At 39.3% G+C, this 21120-nt stretch overlaps 2 protein-coding genes across 2 annotated transcripts in view; one reads left to right on the top strand and one right to left on the bottom strand.

The window, feature by feature from the left end:
* The window catches only part of LOC112561953 (propionyl-CoA carboxylase beta chain, mitochondrial-like), a 23536-nt gene extending 4277 nt beyond the window's left edge, over positions 1–19259 (bottom strand). The window contains exons 1-12 of the mRNA XM_025234827.1: positions 19039–19259; positions 16639–16752; positions 16377–16445; positions 15874–15930; positions 14490–14603; positions 13980–14040; positions 13533–13582; positions 11999–12040; positions 2312–2378; positions 1537–1657; positions 1108–1189; positions 594–717 (exon numbers count right to left, since the gene is read on the bottom strand). Coding sequence (XP_025090612.1) covers positions 594–717; positions 1108–1189; positions 1537–1657; positions 2312–2378; positions 11999–12040; positions 13533–13582; positions 13980–14040; positions 14490–14603; positions 15874–15930; positions 16377–16445; positions 16639–16752; positions 19039–19245 — 1108 coding nt within the window. The 5' untranslated portion in view covers positions 19246–19259. The remainder of the gene's footprint in view (positions 1–593; positions 718–1107; positions 1190–1536; positions 1658–2311; positions 2379–11998; positions 12041–13532; positions 13583–13979; positions 14041–14489; positions 14604–15873; positions 15931–16376; positions 16446–16638; positions 16753–19038) is intronic.
* LOC112561955 (beta-1,4-galactosyltransferase galt-1-like) lies at positions 2615–11992 on the top strand. The gene is given in 5 exon segments (XM_025234828.1): positions 2615–3634; positions 9539–10692; positions 10695–10886; positions 10889–10972; positions 10975–11992. Coding segments are annotated over 4 exon segments (1479 nt in total). The 5' UTR covers positions 2615–3634; positions 9539–9755; the 3' UTR covers positions 11241–11992.
* Positions 19260–21120: the final 1861 nt, after the last annotated feature.

The following is a 21120-nucleotide window of genomic DNA, read 5'->3' on the forward strand; positions in this document are numbered from 1 at the left end:
GAGATTAAAAGCATTTAAATAATTTAACAAGATAATGACCCATATATTTTTACTATTTTGGTACACGATTACATTAATACACTATAAAGCGTACAAAGGGATTTTCCTCGTGCAAAAGAGTTTGGTAACTTGTACAACTTTCTCTCACTTCTGCTGTTGCATATATTTTTATATGGAGATTTCACAGAACCCTTGTCATAAGACTTTCGCTGGCACAATGTTATTGATTTGTCTGAAAATGTCTGTCTTTAGCCTCTTTTCACTCTTGAATCTATGAACTTTACCATCTACTTGTTTTAGAAAGTCATTTGCTCCAGGGCCTGTGCTGGCTCTAAATGGCCCTAAGTTCAGATCTAAAAGGTTGGAAAGCCAAAGGAATATCTAAAAGTTGCAGAAGACAACAAAAGTTAAACAGTCCTACATAGCAACAACACAACGAAAAAAGAAAAAACAAAATCACTGGCATACACAATGGACACTAAAATCACAAAATTTGCAAAGAGCTGCTTCCCTCAAACTTGGAAAGCAAAGGGACGCCACTCAAAAAAAAAAATTATGAACTAACATCTCAAAGTACTTGTAAAATGTCATACCTGCAGCAACTTTGGGCTGATTGCCAACTATGCCAACAGTACGTCCATCCATACGAGCAAATCCAATTATAATATTACGGGCATAATTTGGCATGATCTCAAAAAATTCCTGGTTATCAACAATCTGGAAAGCAAAGAAGACAACAAGTATTCATTGTGTTGATTGCTCCCACAGTCCAACTCTATTATGGAAAACTAAATGCTTTAAGTTACTGATACCACAATAAAACATAAAACACATCAGGGTTAAGAAAACTAAGCTGCAACAAGTTAAAAAAAATAAACACTTCTCAGCTTGCATTACAGCCATCAAAAACCACTCTTAGTTATGATGGCCATCTTCTTCCAATTACAATAAGGACAAACTACCAAATATCTGTTCTCTAATACTGGCTTGCTGTGCTCCCAGAAGGCAGCCAGGGAAGTGTCAGGATTACCAAAAAGGCAAAGAACAGGAACTGGGAGGTCTGAACACTACATGAGAGTTTTAAGATCTTTCATAAGGTAAACTTACACCTAACACTATATCCTTCATGTCATAAGCTGAAGTTGTTTCCAAAGGCACAACAGTGTCCAGTCCTGGGACAGAACGATCCCTGAAAAGCAATAACAAAAACATACTGAAAGGTTTTATGATGATTATTATTAATGCATTCAAACAATGACAAATGTGAATACACACATCATTACTGCAATTATATAGACAGAAATAGCAAATATACTGATTGGAAAACCCACATCCCAGGTCTGCACTAGCTTGGTAATCAAGACACATTATTTTCAGTTCTATGTCAAGGATGGTGGAAAATACATGCTTCACAAAAAATGACTGCAAAAAAAAACAAAACAACAAAAAAACAAAAAAAAACAAACAAAACTGAGACAATAACACATTATGTATAAAGAAAGAAAGATTATCATCATCAATATATTCATCTTTTACCATGGGTCATCACATTTGCGGACTGGCGAAGGGTCTTGGTTGCTGAGAGGTAGAAAATTAAAGAACTCCCGAAGCTGCAACAAGGCATCCACATCATTTTGAAAGGCCTTGTGTGCCACACCTGCAGAAATAACCAAAATACATTAACTTATTCGTCTTCAATTGGTTTCAGAGAATTTTTGATGGAACCCAGAATTGTTCTCATCCCCAGATTATGCACTTAGTCTAGCTTTCTGCTATGCATCTTGGCAGCTGTTACCAAGCAATGGCTTCATATTCCAAAACTGGATGGACTGCTTCTGCCTTGCTGTGATATAGCCTTAGTTGCTTGCTTGGTGTAAAACACTGTCCCCCCCACCATGCTTCCCCCTGGCCAGCATATGCCATCTTTGAAGGTCTGCATAAAGATCCACCTGCCATGACTATCCTGTATCCTCTGAGTTTTTGGTCTGGAGTTTTCATGTTCACTGGCGCTGCTTGCCTGCAGCTGGAGTTTTGTTCGGGGGGTTTCCACAAAAAATCCCCAACTGTGGTGTCATGTGATAACTAGTAATAGGACTGTAGCGTGGGTTTACACGTCTGTTCTATTCACGAGAAAAGCGTACGCATGGACAAACCCCTTTTCTCTGCTTTTGTTTGTCTGAATTTTGTTAATGAGTAAAATCTACAACTCAGCTGCTAAGTCAGAAAAGACTCGGGTCTCTCAGACTGCACATTCAATTCACTCCACTGGGAAACTACTGTACATGTAGATGAGTTAGTCTTTATATCATACCTGACATGGTTGTGTGAGTCTTAGCACCCCCAAGTTCTTCCTGTGTGACATCTTCATTAGTGACTGACTGCAATGACAGACACAATGATAATGTGCACATTTTAGTATTTTAGTGGAGATATGATGATCCAGCACATGAGTACTGCTAAAATATGCAATATTTTATATATATATAAAAGATTTATTTAACAGATAAAACATGCAAATACATACATGTAATAAAAAAAATTATTGAGATAAAGCAATTTCAAGTAAATCTTGATTCTGAAGCCAGTGTGCTTTCTTCTGTTTCTACATCTTAGGCAACGGGCATCAGAAAGCATTTTCCCACTGACTTGACCTGCTAGAGCTGAGCGCCATGTTATTTTTCCAGTGGGTTGATTGAAACTTAACAGCATAGAGCAGACCTAGGCAAGGGGCGGCCCGCGGGCCGCATCCGGCCCGCCTCCCGTCTCTGACCTGCCCGCCCGCCAGTATATATACTATATATACAGTATTGGGTAAAACTGAGTTAACTATATTAGTCCGGCCCTCTAAAACCATCCCAATTTCTCATGCGGCCCCTTGGGAAAATTAATTGCCACCCCTGGCATAGAGGTTGCTACTGCCCCCAGAGTCAAACCTGCAGGAAGTGTGTATATGTTGTATGGCCTGAGTGTCAAACATGTAGCATGTAGATGTTGCTACATCCCTGGTGTCAAACCTGGGTATATGTGGTACCATCATATTGTGTGTGTATATATATACCTTTTTTAAAGTCTTTGATACTCTGACAAAACTGTAACTGTTTTTTCAAGTAGGAAAAAAGTGGAATAAAAGTGGGTATAAATATTCATCACCATTATTATAAATGTGTTTGTCCGAGTGCATTTCAGACAACCCAGCCTGTGGAATGGACAGAACAGGTCCCATCAAGCTTTGTACTACTTGGCTAGATAGTAGACGCGGCCTCTTGTCCGTGACATAAGAGAGACTGCAGGAGGCAAGAAGACCTCAAAAGTTGTGAGCACATTTCACTGTCTCTGACGTGCCCTCCCATAAACAAGGCCGGCATCACGCACCACTTACTGTCTCTAATGTGCCCTCACATAAATAAGGCGGGCACCTCACGCACACACGGCACCTAGCAAGAGTAAAGCAAGAGCACGTGGTAGTCTGTAAAGATGCCAGAGCGCATCAGCACGCATCGGGCCAGTCTGCAGCAGCGCCCGCTACCACACCACAGGCCGGGTCCTGCCGACGAGCAGCTAACTCCACACTGGTCACAGGCCATAGCTGTGGGCCAACAGTCTGCGGATGGATGACACTCCCAACTCAGCTCAGGTGAGTACCCGCTTTTCCCGTCTCTTGCTCTCCCTCCACTGACGATCTGGTATTTGCGTTGCATGAACTCGTTCTTCATTTTGTGCGCGGGTCGCAGCCGTACAAGGTAATGTTCCATAAAGATTTTAAACTTATATATATATATGTTTATATACTCATTGCACTACACTGCAACTTTCGTCGCAGTTTCCTCTGTAAACAAAGTGGATATCTCCAGCGCGCACTTCGCTTGGAGAGAAAAATGGGATGTCGAATGAAAATACAAAAAAAAAAACAAAAAAAAAACAACCCTTTTCTCCCTCATACGAAATCATCTGAGTATTTCTCGTGATTTTGCACTATTTGTATTCACAGAAATCTCGTTTTTCTGGCAACTAGTTTGTCCCACCCCCTATTTTTGTTTTCCAAGAAATCGTGTCAAGGGGAGGGAGCAGAAAGGGAGACGGCTGACTGACTTTACTCGTGCGTCTGGAATCCAGCACAGAATTGCCATTTCCACTGTTATTCTTCTTCTCTGACTCTCCAAGTCTGACGAAAGAACTATCAGCTCTATTCTGATTCCCCGAATGTAACAGAGTTGGTTTCATTGTTTGTGGTCTGTGCAACTTGGTTTTTGTTTTTTTGAAATCTCCGCCAACTTTTCGTTTTGGTTTTTTGCCCACTGTAGCCTTTTTTTGGGGGTGGTGGGTTGTGGGTGTGGTACCACAAACATTTTCTTTGAGAATATAATATATGATAGCGACCGTGCCCATGTCTTGGATTCTCCGTAGGGACTATCGCCGGGCGGGCACCTGGGGTGAGGGTATTCGCGTGCTGGAACAAAATGTAGAGGGGGAGTTCAGGCACGGACGTGTATATGCAAGTTGGTGGTGCAGGGCTGCTTTGCCGATGAAGGTCTACTAGTCTTGTGTGATGGGTCAGGTTAGAGTGGTGTCGATGGATATCAACAAAGTTACAGCGGCATCCACAATGTCAACATAGTCGCCATATATTCCTGTTTACGATCAAAGCATGGGTGAGCCATGCCCCAGCTTGTCGCTGCGTTACTCCCTTGATAGGCGCCAACTGACTCCACCGTTTCCTTGAAGAAGTTTCTCTGAGTTTTGCGGTTGGCTGAGGGAAAGTCATGGACACACATCTCGTCCTTTGATCATGTCTTATCTGACTCATAAACCCGTAAAATCGTAGGAGTAGCGGCGCTAATATTCTTCAGTAGTTTGCTGAGCCTGCTGTGCCTAGCCATTCACCGCACCATACTGCTGTTTTCCCATCTTTCTCTCTCTCTCCACACAGGTTTTTATGTTCTCACGCTAACTCGACACAGCTTATCTTTGCTGTATCTGCTACAAAAAAATGCCCTCAAAAAATCTAATTACAAGTTTTTTTCAATCTCTTTTCGCGCTCCCTCTCATCTTAATAAAGATAGGATATTTCCAACACCGAGCATCACCATGGGTTAGGGTCGACTTGATTGTCGTTCTGCATAGTTGATTGACATTCAGGCTTTCGACAGGACGTTCACTTGTCAGTCAAGGTACCATGAATAGGTCAGATGTTTGTCATCGCCTCTATCATCTCGTCTCTTTCCTTTCGTTTTCTTTAGTCATGCCTACTTTTCTAGTGATTATCAAGTGGGCTGTTTTCTCCATTGCTTTAGCGCCTCGGATGTTTTTGCCAGTGTTGCCCATGAGGCCACGGCTCCGTCCGTGCCTGTTCGCCTGCTATCACCATCTTCATCTTCTCCACTAACAGAAGTCACGCTGCATCGCGCCCACGGTTTTCAAGCACCTGCCTGGTCGATTCGGTAAATGGTTGACTCAACCGGTGCCACAGGGGGTCCGGGGGATGAAGTGGCTGTTTGATGCTACAATTCCACATGGGCCAGGGCCGTCGTGGCTCCTCAAATTTCTAGTTTTCTCTGTCCGCAAAGAAAAAGAGCAAACAGTTCGGTGGCGGTGAACAACTTAGATTAACCCCCAACTCCCCTCTGTGAAAATGCTACCCAATCTTTAGTCAGTTTCTACTGGCATCACAAATACAAGTACATGATACCCGATGATCGGCTGTGCTCACATTTTACGACGTGATCAAAGCCTGCATTTCTTCCACAAAGACTTAGTTAAAAAGTTAAAACTGTTTCCGCTGTCAGCTATTAATTTTTACAGAGCTCTTCTGGGAGGGAGAAAGAAGAAAGCAAATGTGAGGAGGCGGTATGCGAGTAGCTGAAGTAGAAGACACCACTAAGACTTGTCCTTTTCTTGTTATCATTATTAATTGTTGTTTTCAGTTCAAAGCAGCAGCCCTGTTCGGAGACTTGAACCTGCCGGGTTTGGCCCTAAATTCCACACATGATAAAGACAATTCGCCATCAGACAGACGAAGATAAATTATACGGACGTAGAAGTAATGTGACAGGCAAGCAGATAAGCTTTCCCACCCATCGGGGTCATACTGATGCTGCGTGCACTTAGCTTTCCCACTAACTGGGGTCACACTGATGTGAGCTAAACTCATTCAAGCATATCTGTGCCCAAACGGCTTCACTGGATGGAAGTGGTCCTGAATTGCTCTGCATATGGTATGAAGATAAGACTGTACTACCTCCCTCCCAAACAAACAAAACAAAAAGGGCGTTCCCAGCTCGACAAGAACGCTGTCTGGAAACTAAATGACAATAAAGTGAGTGCTACAAGCGGAAGTAGGTATATCACCTTTCCTCCCCAAGCTAAATTATGTTGAATGGAGGAACAGGCAGAAGAGCGAATGGAAAGAAAAAAAAAAGTACTTGTCGCTGCTAGGGTTAATGTGTCTATGGTACATAGAGATAAGGTGAACGGATGGAGCAAGAGGCAGCCTGGAAATTACAGCCTCTTCATGCGTTTATTTGATGCGTACCTCCTGTTCAGCAGTGCGTCTGTTTCTCTATGCTTACGTAATGGGTGGCTGGTGTGAAGGTGGCGTGTACCATCAACAAACCGTAGAAGACATCTGACAGAAAAGCGAGACTGATATGAAAATACTAATGGAGTGGAAGTCGCGAGGACCGATCAGATCGATAAGAAAGCGCAGTTGCACTCGGCAACAGGTCAAAAATCATCCTGGCCTCGTCTGATGTCCTGCTTGTCCACAAGTCGGCTTCAAAGTAGTGAAAGCGGATGCGTAGGTGTGCAAATCAGATATCTTGCTTATCCAGGAGATACTCTCTAGGACTAACGCAAGCAGATGATGAAAGTCCTGAGAGAGGTTTCACATCGCCTCTGTCTAGTTCCCTTTGAATCTCTAGATGACTGTTTCATAACTGAACACACTTTTTCGAGTGGTCAAACTTCTTGTAAAGACCATGGCGCGAGTGTGATCTCATTTCTAACCATGGGATGGACACCACTGCACACCTAACAATGAAATACAACTCTCGTGCACATCCTGACTTAATTGTGGACAGTTGTGAAGGTGCGCGCCATTACTCGCAGGGCATCGCGAGCACATGCGTGTACCGAGGGTTAACACTCCTCTCCCACGGCTCGCTGGCAGTTGTCCAGAGGTGGGGTATAAAAAAAAAGGAGAGAATTTTGCAATTTCACAAGTTTACCTTTCCCCTCCTCTCCTCATTCTTCTTTCCATCTTGAATTCCTGGATGGGCCACCACCCACACACACACACCGGTTGTTTCTTGTCTCCAAGTGCAAAGTGAGTTTCCCTCACTTCACGTCTCTTTCATCTCTGACGTCCAAAGTTTTTACTCTCAGCTTCAATTTTGTTTTGAAGTTTGTTTACTGTTCGGCTGATGGGGGGTGGGGCTGAGACCAGCAGACAGAAGGGGAATACTTCCATCATCTTGGTTACAGTTAAGCCCGACCTCCGATAACCTTTCCTTTAAATACACGACACGCAGCCTCCGCGCCCTCCTGGCAGCTGGCTCCTCTCACCACTTTTCACCCAGACCAAAGCAGCCGGCGGCGGATGAGAACACACCGATAACAGATAATAAGCAACCCTTAACGCTCTGCCGCAGCGCATCACCTCTCAGCCCGCAAGCTTTGTCCAGCCGACCTCTACGTCCTCCCGTCCTCCAAGTCCTTCCATCCTCCCTTCCTCTCGATCCACCTTGACTTGAAACTGGGGAGAGCCTGCCCTGCTCACAAACTGATCAACTCACAAGTGTTGTAAAACAGCAGGAACATCCAGACATCATCAAATAAATCCCATTTCTCCTTTAAGCTGAGTTCTTCCCAAGTTTTATTATTTTTTCAATGAATGTTGAAGACGGACTAAAAACAAGCCCAAACAAAAACTTGTGTAGAATCTCAGGCGCGAGTGTACATTATCAACAGAATGCACGTGCACCATGAGCAAGCTGCGAGCGGCAGTGAAGGGATGCAGCTGCTGAACGACATGATCTACTCCAACCCCCCGCCGTCTGCACCTGTTCGCACCGGGATGACCTCACAATATGCACGTCGCCCAGGTCTTCTATTCACGGTCTAGTCCTTGGCGCATTCCTTTTATTTTGTGTTTAAACTAGTGTTTAAATTTAGCTTTTACTGAAGTCATTGCCACACAATGTGCAAGTGTTTTGGTTTTCCCTTTGTTTGTAAGAAACCTGCGGAATCCACATGCAGTAATTGTGCTTATCAGCAGACCATTCTTTCCATTTGTTGCAAACACACCGACATAAATATAGCCCCGAGATTGGACACACGCAACTGTGGCTCTTGCACGCATTTATTTGTGCTTGAGGTAAAATGAAATATAGCCAAAGAACAAAACAACCAATGGACATTTTTCCTTGAAGGATCGAAAACAAAATCAAACACCAGTCTAATGCCTTCCTAACCTGCCCCCGCCCCGCTCATCCTCCCTTCGGAAAAGTTCCAACACATGAACTGCAGCTTTTATCACCTGCCACATTACTGCTAACATGCTTTTGATTAGATGAATGGTTTGTCGGAGGGAAGATGCAGCTCTAATGTTGCATGTTCTGCAGCAGCACAGTAAGACCTGTCTAACACCCACATCCTAGCAGCAGAAAAGCAGCAAATAACTGACATGCCAGTCGTGGGTGATGTGCCATGATCACACAATCACCTGGCGATAAGGTGGGCATCTCAAACGCTTAAGGGGCTGCCAGCCTGGATCTACCCATTAGTTTTACATCAGCGATCCATCATCCCTGTTAACATGCTGACTGTTATGCCACCAACTTTAACCACAGTGATCTCCATCCAGTCTTTCCTTTCAAAGTCTACTCCTTTCCTCCACCTTCTAAAAATAAAATGAACTGCAGGGCTTTTCACGGGGAAGTGAGAATCTGGAGAGGTGAGTGAGGTAGTTGCATTGTTGCAATATTGCATTAGAATGGAGAACAAAGACATGCCTTTGTAATTTAAAAAAAAAAACCCAACTCTTTCTTTCTTTTCATGAACATCATCCTGCTCTTGTAACTACAAAAATTACAACTGCTGAGATATAATCATTACTTTGCAAGGAAACTGTCAATGTTAGCTATACAACTGTTAGAAGTGTGTGAATGTGTGTAAAGAGATTATTTATGTGCTTATTTTTGCCCTACCCTATGAAGTCTTTTCTGGTTGATTTGTTTGGCATGATAACTGCTGTTTTTTTCACAAAACTGTATACTGCCCAACCTGTGTTACCTGTCCAGCAATATAGCATTATAGCTGCACCATGGCTAAAGGTTTGTTCTCAAAGTTCTGGTTTCATAACTAGGGCAGAAACCATTTTAATGGTCTATTTTTGATGAGCATTTTTACTGTAACTGACAATGGCAACAACAGGAGAACTTATAACTAACTATTCAATGATCATATGGTTTAAGATACTTGTATCAGCAACAACTGAAACTAAAATTTAGGACTCATTTGAAATCTGCACCTTTATTTGCAGACTGCCAAGGCTATTTCAACCCAGGATAAAACCTCACAAAACATCTGACTGATGCTGCTGTCATGGGTACAGGGTATGCAACATTGGTCATCTGTCAAGCAAGTGCAGCTGCAAACCTTTGGAACTTCTATCAGACCAGATCAAGATGTCAGAATCCACACTAATCCACAGCCCAAAAGCAAGAAGTAATTAAAAAAAAACCTGCCACTTGCACAGAATGCTGCGCTTCAAAAAGTGTGTTTTCTTCACTGTCTTAGTACTTGCTCTTTGTGCAGTCATACTAAGAAAAATAAACACACTCAGACATAATAATGAACTTGATATCACTGATGAAAAGTTACAAAGTCAGCAAAAAGGAGGTGGCAAAACATTTCATCATGTTGAACCACCTTTCCTCAAGAAACCTTACAATACTGTGGATTCTCTTCTTGTCAGCAGTTTGGAACAAAATTCATGGAGCCTGAAGCCTAACTCTTTTTTTCACACACCAACTACTTCTCTAGTAAGCCAGGCTCCAGCCAACAGAGAGGAAAAGACAGTTATTTTTGACACCATATTTAATACCTGGAAAAGGACTGTTGACTTTGTAAATGTGAGTGAAATATATGTATATGGTGCTTACCTTGATCACCGAGAAGGAAATAAAATGACTGTACATATGTTAGCTCTTCAACACAGAGACAATAAAGACAGTCTGTTGTGTCGCATCATGGTCGATGATAAAGTATTCAACCTGTATTCTGAACCTTACAAAATGTGTGAGAACCATGGAAAAATATATGAAGGATGGATCTATTCCTGCAAGCTTCCAACAAATGTTCACAAAGTTCCATCCCAAATTTCAATTCTTGCATTGAGTCAACGGCTCAATGCAGATAAGTTCATAACAGCCCCGCTCAAAACCATTCCACAGCAAACAGAATCAGATGCAAAAAACATTGGTGTATGTGTTCCTCCACTATTTGGTAATGTCAGTTTGTCACTGGTAATAAACTTTGTTGAAATGTGTAAGCTGCTGGGGGCAGACCAAGTAATGTTGTACTTTGCCAGCACTTCAAAGGAAATAAGAAAGTTTTTAGAGCATCATTCCAAAAGAGATGCTACATTATCTCTGACAAGCTGGAACATGCCAAGAGAGGTGACAAAATCACCAGCAGAATTTGGTATCATGGACAGCTGCTGGCAATACAAGACTGCCTCTACCACAACATGGGCAAATTCAAGTTTTTGCTCTTCATGGATTTGGATGAAATGCTTTTTCCAAGAAAGTCCTATAATTGGATAGATATGTTAAACAGCATAATTCCTCCTGAGGATAAAGAACAAGTGGCAGCTATTTCATTCAAAAGTGTTTCTTTGATCCACAGCACCCACCAGAGGAAAACGAGAAAATTCTGTATTTTCAACATCTTCTCAGAGCACATGCTGTAAGCAAAGTCAAAGTAAATTAATGGTACAGCCTTTAAAGGTGTTTGAACTTGGCATACATCACCTGAGTAAGGCTGTGTCAGAGAAGTATAAAACTCTTGAAGTCAGTCAAAATCAAGCCCTGATCCATCATTACAATGCATGTGTACAGACATATGAACCTTCTATGAAATGTTACCCTACAGTTAAAGATACACAAGTGCTAAGATACAAAGAAAAACTAACCTATCGGACACACCTAGTTCTTACAGATGCATTAAAGATGTTTGCATGATATTATTTCTGAGAAATTATAAATAAAATGCTTACTGAATATATCAGGAGAAAATGTTAGATTCATTTTGGCAACTTTTGCAGAAGTAGTACATAGTACAAAGAATTGTCCAGACCCCATGTCTGGTGACCATCTTAGTCCAGCATAACTTTTTCACGATTTTTTTGACTAAGTGAAATAACAAGTACTTAAGTTTTGTACAAATGTGTGTCTACAAAAAAAAAACAACCCTCTTTCCAATTAAAAAGGAGACAAAGAAATAGAAAAGCAAAATGTGTAACAGCATCTGGACACGCAATTTTGTTTCACATCCATCAAAGCCAGTGGTGATACAATTTCAAAAGGCCTATTTCTTATAGTAGGAAAAAAAACAATAGGCTACGGTCAAAATGTTTACCGACATCAGTATTTGATATTCTTTTGTCCAGTTACAACACTCAGCATATGCTAAGGATGTCCAAGCCACTGACTGAAAGGTCAAGACATTACATCCTGCTTACTAGTAGTGGTATCGTCACCTACAGTGAGTACCCTGAAGAGGGATAATCGAAAACAGATCAGAGGCACAGCAAGTCTTGAAATGCTAGGTGAAGGCTAATGTGTATACATCATCTAAACTGCTATGTTTATAAACGTTATGAGCAGTTTAGTTGACCAATTTGCATTCACCATTCAAGTAACACTTGACAATGTTCTATGCACAGGGCCCCTGATTCTTAACAGAACCAAACAGAGAGAGCAATAAAGTAATCTCTTACCTTGACAACATCAGGTCCGGTGATGAAAAGGTATGACGTATCCTGAAAATAAGAATGAAAAAACAAATGGCAATTTAAATTTGTTTATTCGACCATGGAAGATAGGATGTTATTCTGAATTTATGGTAGATTATCTTGAAATAGATTTTGCCCTTGTTTCTAGCATGACAGGAAAATCAATGAACCATTTATAATTTTGCTGAAAACTTGAAAAAAGTGAATAAAAATGACTGGTTATTATTATTAAGTAGGATTATTCTGTTGTTGGTTCATGTCCAAGGAAGATGAAGATTTGTGTGGTTCATTTGTTTGTGGTTTCTAAAGTTAGCAGTCCCAATGAGGAAGCACAGAGTAGGATTATTCTAATTAACACTTAAAATGTTTTACTATGATTTTGTTGAAAGTTTGGGCTGCTATTTCGGTAAATGATACTAATATTAATACCTGCCTTATTTCACATTTGTTTAAATAAGCAGACATGGTCTTCACACATATTTTTCTTTGATCTTGTACATAGATTTGTCAATACGTTTATGTGTAAATTCTAAGAATCTGGTAAAAGAAAATGTACAGGCTTACTATTTAATAAATAATTTTAATGCCAGGCTGCAACTAAAATAAAACTTGATCTTATAAGTCCCATTCTGTACATCTGAGCACAGAGTTGGCCATTCACTAATACATACAATTTATAATTTTTTATCAGCTCCATGATATCAGGTAAAAGTATAAAATAATAATAATAGATTTTTTTTATTCTGTATGTAAGGACTCTAAATACAAGTTTAGTAGCTACTGTTCTTAAAATTGTAGAGATTAATAATGCTTATTCCCTGTGTTTCTAAAACAGCCTTGGCAAATCATTAAACACATTTCTGCACAGTCCAGAAGTGCAGGTAAATTATATCACAGTTTGACTTGACAGCTTATAGAGATGAAAGCTTTGAGATCATTTTCACTTTTTAAAAAATTCAACTTCTCTCCCACAAAATACACAAGCAATGTAATTACTTACTGTATGTTTAAAAAATCAAGTACAAAACCCTAGCTGTATGGAATTATCTAATGTGCTGTTTCAGATGCAGCATGTGACATACTGATTTATGCATTAAACCAAGAAGAAAACACAATACTCAACTACAATTTAAATTTGAAACCTTTACCTTACACAATATTGTATTTCTATGTACTTCAAAAGTCAAAAAGAATTTTTTTCAATTTGTACATCTTTTTGGGATAATATGTCCTGCAGAGTTCAAATATATTTGACCCTTAATTACCACGCTAGTAAATTTTGTTATAATGGAGTGAAAAATGTCTTAATTTAAAGCAGATACAAGTTTAATGTTCTATAAAACCCACTCACCCCATGTAATGTATCCAAATTAATAGGTATCCCACAGGGACAAAACAACTTTGGATGGGCCACTTAAAGTAGCCTGCCTTGTTCGTGCATATTACAGAATGCAGGCTACTTTTCACTGGCCCACCTTGTACTCGCAAAAACTTAAAATCTGAAGAAAGATTAACTCACTTTCACCATAAAAGTGAAATCCGTCAGAGCTGGAGAATAAACTGCACCACCTGCAAAGATGGATGGGTAAATAAGGAAAAAAAAAAAGGAGAACATGATACCATCAAATTTAATAAGCTTTCAAAATCCATCTGGAACTGAGATTCTTCCTGCCACTATTCTTATTAAACTATTGCAAGATAACAAGAGATAAGTATAATTGTATAATTTTACTGTGACCATGAGCATGACGAAAGTGTCTGTATTTACTTCATGTATGAGTGGATATTTCTATTGTAGAAGTGTGTCTGTTATATGTGAATATGGGTGCATGGTAGTTGGTGATTCAGTTTACTTCTGCATTATTTCTGTAAATCACTTTGAGCAAATCTTTGGAAATGCGCTATATAAATATTCATGATTATTATTATTAACAGTACATATAATGACAGCCAAAAATATACTAACCTGCACAAGGACCCATGATAAGAGAGATCTGTGGGATTACTCCAGAGGCTGTCACATTACGCTGAAATAAATATTCAGATGCATGGAGACTGCATGTATACAATTATAAACATGCTAAGACACACATGAACGTTCACACAAAAGCTTCTCTGTTTCTTAAACAAATTATTAAAAACTTCTTATGGCTAATTGCTTTTTTTTTTCTCATGACAAGAGCCTTTAGAACTCGCATTTAAAAGATAATTAAAATGTGGTTTAATACTTTGCAATCAGACAAGAACACATTGTTTGACAAAGATCAAGAGCCTGCTTATATAATTTCACAGATTCGATCATACTAGTTAAAAGAAAACAATGTTTTACTAGAGATCTATACAACCTGAATTCCTCTGGAACATAAAGTAATTGTCTAGTGACAATTAATCACAAGATTGAAGATTTTGTGAAAATACCAGAACGAGAAGCTTTTAAAAAACAAATCATAAATAAGCTAACTCCAACTTTACATACTAAAAAAATGTCTGCATATCCTGCAAGTGACTCCACTCCTTCCTGGATCCTGGCTCCACCTGAATCATTCAGTCCAATCACTGGTGCTCCCACCAACATTGCTTGGTCCATAATCTGTCAAAACAGGCAAAAATGAAGTGATAAGGTACAGAAAGCAACTGAAAGTGCTTTAACTAAATGACATGTAAGTATAAAAATAGTACTTTCATAATGAAATGCTGAAAATGTATATTATTTAAATTATAAACTTTTTACAACAAAAATAAAGCATAGATGCTAGTTAAGAAAAGCAATTATACTCATGTGACTACTGAAGGATTTACAAATCTCTCCATAATAGTAGAAGAAGAAAGCAGGAGAAAAAAGATGATGATACAGGGCTTCTGCTAAGGCTAAATTCTTTGGGGTCCCAGGGACTCCTTCTTCAGATTTTTAAGGGGTCCCTGTTCTTCGCCCGAATTTGAATGGGACCCCACTGACGAAAATTGAAGGGGTCCTCCGAACTTTTAATGCGTACAGTACGCAATTTTTTTGGGTAAGCAGAAGCCCTGATGATAGATACACCTGTTACACCATAAAGACTATGAGTGTGACAACAAAGAATATAAATTATTTTTGTGAATGAAAGAAAAAACGGCAGGTAATTCAGCTTATTGGTAAATACAAATAATAGCTTAATATGATGTGATCGGTCTTATTCACAAGGAAATGATGGCTCATTGTTTGGTGAGGGAATGGTGTTTTAGGCCATAAGTAACTTAGGGCTATATTATGATGAGGTAGTTCAGCCTGTAAAGAAATGCCACATCTAGAGAAATTACTTATGGCAGAGATGAGATCTTTTCCCAAAACTACTGTCTTGGTAATAACAGATCATCCACATGGAAAAAGCATGATTATTCAGCAATAAAAGTATGTTTGACAGGATGCCTGTGGTCATCAAGTTACATTGGAACATATACATTAAAAAATCTGAACAACATTTGAGAAGTTGCCGAAAGTGGATGACTGCCACTGGCTGGATGTATAGTCACATTATAAATCAGATATAGTCTCACTTTTCATCTTGCCACCCACTCTCATAAGCCCCCACCTCTTACCACATGCTGTGGCAGAATCAAATAAATTATTCCTATGTTGGTCATATATCCACATTATGGTGCCTCAGTCATCTCAGAAATGTGTGCCGAGTGGATGATGGTAAGTTAATGAGGTAAGCATAGTTTACTCAGATTCATCTACAGAACAGGAGACAATCTGACAGAAAGGTCATATACAACATTAAAAACATCCCTGGGATATTTATCATGTTTAGCATAGCTATGCATTAAATATGACATGGAAAAACATCAACATAGCGACAAATTACAAAAGAAATAACTACCTTGCATATCTTTTTGGCATGTGCTCCAGACAAACTTCCCCCAAACACGGTAAAATCCTGAGAAGAAATTATTAAGGAAAAAAGAAGACAATATTGAGAATAACATTTTTTAGTTATTTTAAGCTTCTGTACATAAAATAAGATTGGTTTGCTCTCTCTCTCTCTCCCCTCTACACAGAGAGACACATAGGCAGACCAAAAACACACATATGCAGATATGCTGACATACATAAGGGAAGTAAATAGCCAAGAGGTTACTGCTCTTAATCCAGCATCTGTATTGGGTTGGAAAGGAAAAGAAGAGCAAGATGTGCACAATTCTCAAATTTAAAAAAAAAAAGAAAAAAGAAAATAGTGACCCTATGAGTGGGATTTCTCATCAAAAGATTAGGAGATTACTTTTACCCTTTTGAGTTGTAAAAAAATCCATAGACCTAAGATTTAAGATGACATGCACAAAACAAATACTGAAATATTGATGTTCAATTTATACAAATGCTGACCTGACTGAACACAAAAACAGTTCGTCCATTGATTCTGCCTCGTCCTGTCACTACACTGTCACCTGGGTACTGGAATATAAAAAAAAAAGAGTAAAAAACAAAACTATAAAAAGCATAAGAAGGCATGCACACTTACACAATTAAAAGCATTTTGTACTATGAATAAAAAGAAAATAGTCCAAATCTGGACACAAAATTTAATTTTAAATGAACACTTCTGCAAATTTTCTTCTGAACTCATATTTGAGTAGCATATGCATACCTTTTCCTTCTCCATTCCAAAATCTGCACAGTTATGCTCCAGAAACATATCATACTCCACAAATGAACCTGCATCAAGCAACAGCTGAAGACGTTCCCGCGCTGTCAGTTTGCCCTTCAATTTTGAAACAAATTAGTCAGTAAGCAAAAACTAAGGCTTTTCCAAAATAGCATTTTGTAGCACATCCTCATTATTTTCCTCAAGGCAACATTCATTAATACTTTGATTAATCATGCTATAAAATATATTCATATCTGAAATTGTTGCTTCAACATGCTTGTGCTTACTCTCTCACTCTATCTGACAATGGTGAAAGATTGACATAGCACTTTGTGTCCACATGCAACTTTATACAAAAATTCTTCCACTAACTTGAGGATGTTGTTTGCACTTTCTGAGCAAGATACTTGAACTATTTTGATAGTCATTATGAAAATTTGACAAATTATGGAATATACACCATCTATCATACATGCATTGTTTGACTAGTATCTGTTACTGATAGTAATTAGAAACTTATAAACACATACTTTGCTAATGGCCAATTTAAAACAAAATAAAATGAATTGCAGAACCAGTTGCCAACTTTATATTGCTTTGTTGAATTTAAAGGTAAACGTGCATGGAGATTTAGGGGCAGTTAAGGTTGTTGTGCAAAGAAAATGTAAATAACCAGTAATATATCATACATTTTGAAGAATCATCTTGTAAAAATGTTTTTATCCCATTCACTTACAATAAAAATAATTTTTCAATTGGAGATTGCTTCACAGTAGTGAGAGGTTTTATTTCGATACTACATCCACTATTTTATATGGCTTTCAAATGTGCTTTAAAATGATCTATGTCACCATAACCAAATAGAAAGTGGATGCATCTAAGTCTGCTGTTCCTTATTCTTGCTTTTCAAGACACTTCATAACAGGATATGTAACTTGTGAAGGTACGCGCATTACTTGCAGTAATACTGGTCTCTAAAGAATCTGAGTAGCTGAGCTGGTGACACAGACTGCAAGTTTTCCAGCAATGTTATAATTATACCCTTCTTTTCTTAGCTTGGGCATTTTTCTGCACTGACAACGTCATTCATCAAAGTTCAGAAGGGGACAAGTCCCATAACCTTTTGAGTCATTGGGGAGTAAAGTACTAAAGATCGCACTAGCTGTTTTTTAGTACCCATCTCCTTTCCTTTGCCAAACTCCCTGGGTCAGTTACCCATTCAACAGCTAGGTCAAGAATGCTGGGCCACACAGATATTAATATATTGGCTAGTGTGTAGTGTACACTCTGGGGCTGTAATTAGGATGCAAGGATGAGTCACTGCTCTGTGACAAAATGAGAAAATCAAGGGCAAGGTTTTTTGTTTACTCTAGGACATCTTTGCTACCGTTTTTTTTTTTAACGACACCAGGAAAAAAAACCAAACTACTTTTGCTTCATAACTATGTGCTTTAATCTTAACCTATCATAAAAACTAGGTTGACATATTCACTGTAATGGTTACTTTGTGTGAGGCAGTGCTTTTACTGTGTAATGCTGCTTTATAACACAGGTATGATAAAAACTGTGTGTTTGTAGTCCATTTTATTTAACCTCTGCGATGAGCATGTGAGAGATGCATTCATCAGACATAAGTCTGATTAAAATCTGTTGCAGCACTCAACATTGGGCCAAATGACCACAGACTGCATTAACATCTCTGCCACTCCTTACAATGTCACTAATGTTGAAGTGTAGGCTCTGACATCTACACAAAAAGACAATGAAGTGGTGCAGTTTTACCAATAGCCAGACGTGGTTATAAAGGCAGTACCAAAAATGATATCATTGTACTCAGCGACTGGAACGCCAAGGTTGGCCCAGATGTTGGTAGAACAATGAGAAAGTACAGTGGGTAAATTTCAATCAATTCATTCATCTTGTGATTGATAGCAGCACATCGATAGATACGACAGCTGAAAAGTTCCGCCACTCACACCTGTTTCTTTAAAGGTAGGTGCCACATGGCCAAACCAGACCAGCTTGCGTCACTTGACTGTTGCAAGAAAAGGTTCCTGTGGCAGCCGTGCTTCGTATTTGTCATTGGCTTTATGTTCTCTGTAAGAGATCAAAAAGCCTAAAGTACCTTGGATTTGTTGGAATGAGATCAACGCAGTGGTGGCAAGAAAAAGAACTGGCGTCAAAGAGCGGACTGGTTATCCCGAGCAGTACCTGCTCACCATCCCTCAAGACGGTCTGTAGTAGCGATCGGTCAAGGGGCAAATGAATGATATGCACTAAAAAACTTTTCAATTATTTTGGAAAAAATCTCCAATAGACACGCTATCTCTTCAATGTGTTTAAACAATGTAACAGTGGCTCTCCAAAAAGTTAAAAGAATACTCCAACTGAAACTCGTACTTTTTTATGTTGTGTATCGATTCTGCGTTGTCCGCCACCTAAAAGTGCTCTTTGTCTTGTATTTTCGATCCGGTCCTTAACATGAAGAGTATTTTCAAGACTTCCAGCAGCCCCAGAATATGACTGCAGAAGAGGAAGAAGATTTAACCGTCTTAAAATCGTCTTCTGGTTGCACAGCATACTCCCCAACTTTCCCATGGTCGCCATGTTTATACTTTGGAAGGTCATGGCCAACGCGGTTCCACATTCAAGATTCTATTTTTGTGTTTTATGACATTATGATAATGTTGTATGATAACTGGGTATAAAGTAAAGTTTTTATTTTTAGGTGTAATTCTAAAGAAGATATTCTTAGAAAATGAAAGTTTTTATATTTCTAGTTACAATTTTGTGCGACCTATGAAATATGTCTGCTACCATTAGCATTCGTGGCTGGAATATTTCATGATGTTAAACCACTCAAAGCGACGGCAAGTAACAAGGTTTTCAAGGGAATCTGCAGGCTCGGTTTCAGCCTCTTTGTCAAACCTGTATAATCCTGCACCTTAACAAATTTCACTAAAAAGAGTAGATTTTTTGCTGTTGACAAATGTCAGAGTTGCGGTCACCATCATAACCAATCTCATGAGCCAGCATGGGGCCGTCTGGGCCGTCTCAAAAGTCAACCAAAAAGTTGGGGTTTAGGGTTAGTCCACTCATCTGTGTGTGGACATCTATTTGCAGCATAGTGCTACCTTTCCTGTAGAGCCAAGGACAAAAAACAGAGTATTGAGAATAGTGTGTGTGGTTGTGGATGAATGGTATACCGTATACGTTGGGGGCTGTGGTAATTTTTATCTATTAAACAAATCAGAATAAATAAAAAAATTCTGAAGATGGACCAGTGATGAAAAAATAAAATTCTGAATGATTGGCAAGGGATGGAATGGTGAAAAAGCATCATGTACTAAACCAACAAAAAGAAAACACGAATTACAGGGAGACAATTGTAGTCGTGCACGTTTAAAACCGATTATCGACCATCACCACCCTTGACGGGGAGATCACGAGGCTCGCATATCAATGCTTTATGTACATTGTCATTACAGTACTTTGCCTCATCCTTCAAAAAACGAAAAAAAAAGACTTTCTTGGACATTTATAGCGAGAATTCGTGCAGTTAATAGCGTAACAAACACGCCCACTCCCCAGATTCATGGTTCTTTTGACTTTGACCAAAATAAGAAAAGTTGTCTCCCTTGAAGGTAACATTGTGTATTATTTATCATTAATTCAATATTTTTAAATCTTTAAAAGTTATAAAATCAACGAAAACATTGTGCATCGGGCTTTTAATAAAATAACTTTAAAGCCGTAGACACATTTTAAGACTAAGGAAGATTTTATATATTTATTTCTATGATTATTTCTCAACCATGCATTTTTGATATATTTTAGATTTTCACACCATTCGATGCGACGTTATCGGCAGAATTTAAATATTACTTACTATTTATTTTTGTGGTGGGCAATACTTATTGCCTTATAACAATCAATATCAAAGGACTTGTGCTAGATGCGATAGGTGAGACTAAAGACGTGGTCATCGCGACTCGGTCGTTTCTCACAATCCGATCCACTTCTCAATCGCAAGCAGGATCGCGATGTTGAAGCTATTAATTAATATTACCCAAAACGTTGAAGTAGTTTAGTGCTGGCTAGTTCAGTCCCTGCTGGCACCGAGCAATGCTCTTTGATTTAGACAACAACACAAGAACAACACACAAATCCAAGACGCGGGCACACACACACGAGTGAAAGGCGTGAAAAGAGAAAGTGCACGGCGCGATGCGCTGCTTTCACGGCACTCAAGATAGGGTAAAGTATAAAGTGGTAATTCGAGGTACGTAACAGCGAAATCACCTACACTGTAAAGCGATTCTTTTCACGTAGTCGAAATAAGGAAAATGGTGCAGATGGAATATATAGTTCCGTCGGTGCAGGTACGTTGGCTGGGTTGGTTAATAATTAAGATCATCCATTGGAGAGAGTGATGTCCCTTGGCCTAACTGGCTAGAGGGGATTAGCTCTCCGTCGATTTTC

This window comes from Pomacea canaliculata, linkage group LG4 (genome assembly GCF_003073045.1).
Source record: "Pomacea canaliculata isolate SZHN2017 linkage group LG4, ASM307304v1, whole genome shotgun sequence".
Classification (NCBI taxonomy): domain Eukaryota; kingdom Metazoa; phylum Mollusca; class Gastropoda; order Architaenioglossa; family Ampullariidae; genus Pomacea; species Pomacea canaliculata.